The 6,796-nt window shown below is 35.8% G+C and overlaps 2 protein-coding genes across 2 annotated transcripts; one reads left to right on the top strand and one right to left on the bottom strand.

Moving 5' to 3' along the window:
• Nucleotides 1-708: 708 nt before the first annotated feature.
• Nucleotides 709-2,295, top strand: LOC115717515 (uncharacterized). The gene is made up of 2 exons (XM_030646502.2): nt 709-758; nt 1,515-2,295. Exons 1-2 carry the CDS (start codon nt 709-711, stop codon nt 2,293-2,295), a joined length of 831 nt encoding a protein of 276 aa, XP_030502362.2.
• Nucleotides 2,296-2,333: 38 nt separating this feature from the next.
• LOC115716241 (BAHD acyltransferase DCR) lies at nt 2,334-5,339 on the bottom strand. Its single transcript, XM_030644996.2, has 2 exons — nt 4,726-5,339; nt 2,334-3,542 (listed from the first exon to the last, which is right to left on the bottom strand). Exons 1-2 carry the CDS (start codon nt 5,152-5,154, stop codon nt 2,589-2,591), a joined length of 1,383 nt encoding a protein of 460 aa, XP_030500856.2. The 5' UTR covers nt 5,155-5,339; the 3' UTR covers nt 2,334-2,588.
• Nucleotides 5,340-6,796: the final 1,457 nt, after the last annotated feature.

Here is a 6,796-nt window from a genome sequence, read left to right as displayed (position 1 = left end):
GCTGGTATGCATGTGAATCTTGATGCTTTCTTGATATTTCTTTATGCTTTCTTTATGCTTTCTTGATTAATCTTTCTTTATGATTGTGCCTTGTTTGGCTCTGATACCACTGTAGGAAATTATTCCTAATATACCGTACACACAGCAAAAGGATATAATCAAAAGCCAAGGTCACTTTGGACCTTTCTTACCCAGTCAAACCCTTTGTTTGACCCCTGATTGCAACTCCCCAAACGACAGCCCCTCTCTATTAATTGCTACAGGTCGTTTGATATACCCAAGAAACCCTAGAACATATATATCCTTTATTTCTCTTTTAAACACACTCAGTCACCATTTAACCCTAGCAGAGACAGCCCCTCTTCTTCATCTTCTTCAATGTTCTTCTCTGAAGAATACAAAGACCAGCTGCCTTCTAAACCCTGAAATCAAAATACAACCTACCCCAAATTAAGCTAAACCCCTTTAACCCGAGCTACCTTCTTCGTTGTTCTTCTTTGAAGAACACGAAGAACAACCCTTTTATAAACCCAGAAAATAAATCCCTTAAACAGATTCAAAACCCAGAAATATACACGCATAAAATAGTTAAACACAATAATAAAATCAGAGAATTAAAGGAAAGAATGCACCAGAGATTTTATAGAGGTTCCCCAAAGAAATCTGGGTACGTCCTCTTGAGCTCGCCTCTTCCACTATAGATCTTCAATGATCAAGAGATTACACAGCAAGGATTCCAACTCACAACATTTTGAGAGGTAATCCGAATATATATATGTATATATACAGTGTTTGATCTTTCTCTATTTTTCTCTCTCTGTTTCTCTCAAAAAACTCAGAACTAACAGCAGCGTGTTTTTCTTCTTTGCAACATGAACAACATCATCCTGAGTTGTGGATCTCCAAACCCAAACTAGGGCTTCAAGGCAAACTCGCTGTAAGCCTCAACCACGAACTCCCCTGTTCATTGTTCTATGTTATTCTGGAGAAGAATTTGAATCTGTGTATATTTGCTCTCTGTTGTATCTGATCTGAGTTGTTGATTGTTCTGAATCTATCTTTTTTCTGGTCTGTTGTTGATGTTTGCATTTTATATATGTTGTAGTAGTGGAAAAACAGAGAAAAGAGTTGGTTACAAAGTTTAATAAACTTTGTAACAAACTTGCTGATCTGTCCTAGGTATTTAGAGGCCAAAGGCCACCTAGGATTTATTTTACTGTCTTGTAACCTCTTTGTAAAATTCTGTTTTTACAGTGAATGGTTAATATGGGGTTTACTTCAACAGAGCCTTAATTTAAATACATAAAATTTTAAATTTAATAATAAAAGTATAAATGTAATTTTTTTTGTCCTACGTATTGGAAAAAAAGTTACTATATAGAACACATCGTAAATGTCCTGTTATAAATCAAATTGAGTTATTTACTAATAGTGTATAAATTAAAAGAAGAGTGTCCTTTTTGTAACAATGCATCAGAGACAATTGAGCATGTGTTATTGTTCTGCAACTTCAGTACCTCTTGTTGGATTCGGTCTGGGTGGGGAAGTGCACCAACACAGGATGTCAGCTTTGTGGACTGGTTTACTGCTCTAGTCAATCGGCAAAAACCAGAAATAATTGAGGAGGGAGTTATGATGTGTTGGTCTATTTGGAAGACCCGCAACGATGTCGTTTGGAACCAAAAAAACTGTTTTGCAGCTGATGTAGTGTGTACCGCGAGATTAATTCTTGCTCAATGGAAGTACGCTCAATCAAGGAAATTTGATCCCCTTCATGTGCCTGCTGGTACTTTTGAAGGAAGCGAGCGTTGGTCGAAACCGGATGCAAATAAGCTTAAGATTAATGTCGACGGGGCCGTGTTTGTTGCTGAAAATGCTTATGGTTCAGGTATTGTTGTTCGTGATGATGGTGGACGGTTGATTGAGGCTGTTGCAAGCTATGTAACTGGGGGTACTCAACCGAAATTGGCCGAGATAATGAGGATTAAGGAAGCACTCAGTTGGGTCAAGAGGAAAGGTATTCAAGATGTTGTCATTGAATCGGATAGCCTACTTTCGATCCAAGCGTTGGAAAGTTCTATTCGAATGCCTTCGGTGTTTGGTTTAATGGTTGTTGAGTGTCAAACTGTTTTATTTTCTCTTGTCAATGTTAAAATTTGTTTTGTTAAGCGATCTGCTAACAAAGTTGCACATTGCATTGCCCGCAACTCTTGTTTTTGGTCAGGTTGTAATTTTGTAGAAGGGACAGCGCCTGCTGCTCTTCAAACTCTTATTCTTGCCGAATTGGCACTTTAATGAATTGAAGCATTTCAAAAAAAAAAAAGAAAAAGAAATAAAAACCTTGCCGTATTACTCAGAAATATAACCATAATCAACAAATTCCAAAATGAAAGATAAATAACAACGAAAATAAAACCATCCCACTACAAACAAACACACACACAGATTACACCATAAATTTGGCGTTTATGATTTAAGCACTTATTTCTTGCTTAATCATAAAAACCAAAATCAGTAAACAAACCCCATTTCCAATACAATCCATCCAACACTAAATCACATCCAATAACATTATGCTTTTGAAATTATTAAACATTCAGCAGAAATTCTTGGTCTTTCTCCAGCTTTTCCATAGCACCAGCTTCCAAGCTAATCTCAACGTCAATGCTCCGGCCACCGCTCTTCCCCTGGTAAAGATAAACCATTCCGTCAAACCTGTTGTTTCCGCCACTCCTCACAACCACCGGTTTCCCAAACCCGAAATCGACATCGTAGACCTTGAACCTAGGCGAGCTTCCCACCGCAACACAGTTCACTCCGGCGTCCTTGTACTGGAATATCTTCGGCGCTTTCTCCCACTCGCTGTTCCTATTCTCGATCGCCTTAGCATCGTGCGCCTCAATCGCCTTCTGGATGGTCGAAGCTCCGAACTGAACCGGGTGCGCCAGAAGAAGCCCAGCCGCCGTGACGGTAAACACTGCCTGGATCAGGTTCCCGAAGTAGCTATCGGGCATGTGCGGGTCGACCCGTTTTCGGCAATCGGCGAAGACGGTATACACCGTGTAGTCCTCTGGTTTTAGCTCACGTGCTTGGGTCACGTGTCTCCATATATGAGCGGAGAGAGATTGGAAAGTGGTGAAAGGTTTGGAACCGTCCGATGGAGGGTTGTTTGCGTTGACCGTTGACTTGATCTTATCGACGGCGGCTTCAGAGAACTTGAATACTCTCTCTCTGAGTTGTGGCTCGGTGTTGCCATCACCGTTGGATGATGCCTTCGTGTCTTTGGTATCACCGTTGGATGATGCCTTCGTGTCTTTGGCATCTCCGTTGGATGAAGCGCGTGGGTCCGAGGGTAGGGCGAGATCTAGCTTCACGCGCGCGTTTCGTGCTTTGGTGCGTTCTAAGAACGGTGGGACTGATATGGTGTCGGACCCACTGCAGATCTCGGCCCATGAACTCATGAAGTGCCACGTGGAGGTTCCATCTAGGATTGCGTGGTTGAAAGCACACCCGATTGCAGTTCCGTCCTTTAATTTGGTTACCTGTGTCCATTATTACCATCATTAATAAAAATAAACCAACTGGATTAAAAGCAAAGCAGTATAAATTTAAGCTCCACATTGCTAATTAATATTATCTATTGGTTTGGTCCCATTTTTGTACTTTCGAAAATTATATAGCCTAAGTGGATTTGCTTTGTAAGTAAGTAGGGAAACATAACAATAAAGCTACCAATACATATACCCATTTTTTTTTACCACACATCAGATTCATATTTTTAAGAAGATAATAGAGATGTAACTCACTCATTCAACCACTAAGGTTATAACTTCCAAGGTTTTTTTTTTTACCAAAGGTGGTTTGATAACTTAATTTACTGTTAATTAAGTTTATTGAAAAAGAAATAAATTTAACCAAAAAGTTATAAAACTTTTGATGAACATTTCATAAAATTGTCTGTCTCGCAAAAACATGGCTCATAAATAAGGTCACAATCCACGCATTGCCAAGTTATATTTAATTACTTATGAAAATGACTAATAATCTTAATAAATAAAGGATGCCTGTATGTGCCACAACCAACTTTTGTGTTATCAATTCAATAGCAAGGTGGTAGGTGTACTACAACAACACCACTGCCACTACTGCTACTATAGTCACTGCACAATAAATTTTTGATTACATTGAATAATTGTATAGTGAATTGTTTTTGGTACATTTATTTTTATCTCATTTGATACCTAAGAGAGGTTATTTTTAGAATTATTGTAAATTTTTAAAAAAATTCAAAATAATTTATTGTGTCAGTTTAACTAATTTTTAACACATGTAACTATTTTTTTTTTATACTAGTAGTACATATTTAAAGCATATAACCAAACTAAAAAAAATAAAAAATAAAAAATAAAATAAAACTTCTTGAATCTTAGGAGTGTACCAAAGCTTTTTTCAAGGGCTTACGGTTTAGTATAAAATTTAGTAATAGCCAAACTATTATTAGCCGTCAGATAGATCTAGTGATCTACGATAGAAATCGCATCACAAAACAACACATTGAATTTGAACCAAACTGATTGCACCATTAAATTTTAATGTAGTATACAAGTAAGTATATCTTTTGGCAAATTAATTAAACACATCAATTGAAATAATACACCAAACTGAACCATTTTGGGAAAACCCATTTTAATAAATCAAATCTATACAAAATATATTTGTTTATACCTGGATTGCCAATAAAGGCCTATGACTGCCCTCCAAGTTAAGTACACCATTGTAGGGAATCAAACCCTTCAAGCTAGATGTACCTTCCTCCACTAAGAGATCATCAATACTAATCTCATCAGCCAAAGCCTCAACGACCTCAACACCTTCCATTTCATCGTCGTATTCCACTCTAAACACTCCTTCCTCGTCTTTCCCAAGCTTCCCAGCCAATTGGTAGAAATCCACCAAAACCACACTAAGTCCTTCCTTAAGTTTCTCCACACTACCCTCGAAGTTGTCGTTTCCCTTGTAAAGCATCAACTTTTGGTTGTAGTAGAAAGCCAAGTAAGGGAGATCGAAGGTCACTAGCTGACACTCTTTTCTTCCTATGTCTTTCTTCGGCTTCACGTGGGATTTTCCGACCACTTTCACCTTCGGAATCTCCATTGTTTAAACTCTAGAGAGAAATGGGGTCTTGGTTTTTTTTTGTTTTGAGAAAAATGTAAAGAGGTTAGAACGTTACTTATAGTAGTCACAAGATAAAAAAGATAAAAAAAGTACTCTACTTGTGTAGTTGGCTAGCATTAATGAGTTTCTAGGGGTGTAGTTGTGATCATTTAATTCTTCTTCCTCTTTAATTTTAATGTGAATTTTTGGTGAGCTATATATAGTTTTAATTTAAGTTATATGTGCTGTGTTTTTTTTAAGAAAAAATTTTCATTATACGTTACTAATAGAGTATATAGTGTAGCACAATAAGTATCAATGATTCCGTATTAGTTTTTGGCTTTTTTTTTAACAATTTACTGGAGTAACATATAAGGAAATATTACATGTTTTTCCAATGACTATCTAAGAAGAGTCCAACGAGCAACAAAGGGCTATTTCAAGTTAAGAAGGCCATAGGAAAGCTAATAATTTCAAACTTATTGTGATTGATGGGAAAACGATTATTGGATAGTAGGAAAGAAAGCCTTAATTAGTAGATCATCATTTACTATACTATGCCAACCCCACCTGTACTGTATGATCCCCAACAACGTATGGTAGGGATTAGATGTACAACTCTTTAAGGATTTGATGTAGGGGAATATGCACTCACTACAAAAACGATGACTTTTGCCGGTACTCTTAGGTTTATGCGCTGCCAAAAGTAGGGTTTTTCGCCGCTTTACATGATTGTACTGCTGGTAAAACTACATTTTTTATCACTCTGCACCTTTTACTGGCATTAAAACGTGTCAGTAGCACATTATCCTAAATGTGCCGGCAAAAGTAGTTTTAGCGGCGCATTAGATTAACGGTGCCTGCAAAAGTGTGAAAGAAAACTCCATGCATATATAGGAAATTTGGGCACCCAATTTAAGGGTCTTACTGACACATTTTAGTGTCGACAAAAGTTTAGGCGAGATCAATTCCCCTACATCAAATCTTAAAGAGAAATAAAATACCCATTAATGGGTAATACACATTAAGAAGTATTCCATATATATATACTAGATAGATGTTACGTGCCAAGTCACGTATGTTAATTTTATTTTAGTTTTTAATTTTTTTTAACATCATAATTTTAAAATTAATAATATTCAATATTGTGATAATCATTGAAATTTGAAAGCATAACAGCGATTTAAATAAAAATAAAAATTACTATTATACTTTGTAATATATAGTAATTAAAAAAAATTATTATTCGTCCTAAATTTATCTTCGGAATTAATGAAAATACTCATCTAGTTAAACTATCAAAACATTCAAATTTAATTTAAAATAATATTTAAAATGTAACTAATTCTAAATATTAAAATTTGAAAATAATTTTTAATAAAAAAATAAACAATATAAACAAATTTATTATTAATTGCAACACTGTAGGTGGATTAATTATATTTAGGTTTAACTATGCTGAACCTCTACGTGGCAATATCTAATAATTTGTTATTTGTTTTATTTTAAAAAAAATCATCCAATAATTTCTCATAAACTAAGAATTTGGTTATATAGCTACATTTTATATAGAACAAATATACCTTACTCTACCACTGGAATCACCACCACCACCACCACTTCTTTTTTCGTTGAATGTGAT

This window comes from Cannabis sativa, chromosome 5, assembly GCF_029168945.1.
Source record: "Cannabis sativa cultivar Pink pepper isolate KNU-18-1 chromosome 5, ASM2916894v1, whole genome shotgun sequence".
NCBI lineage: Eukaryota > Viridiplantae > Streptophyta > Magnoliopsida > Rosales > Cannabaceae > Cannabis > Cannabis sativa.
This window is presented reverse-complemented; position numbering and strand designations above follow the sequence as displayed.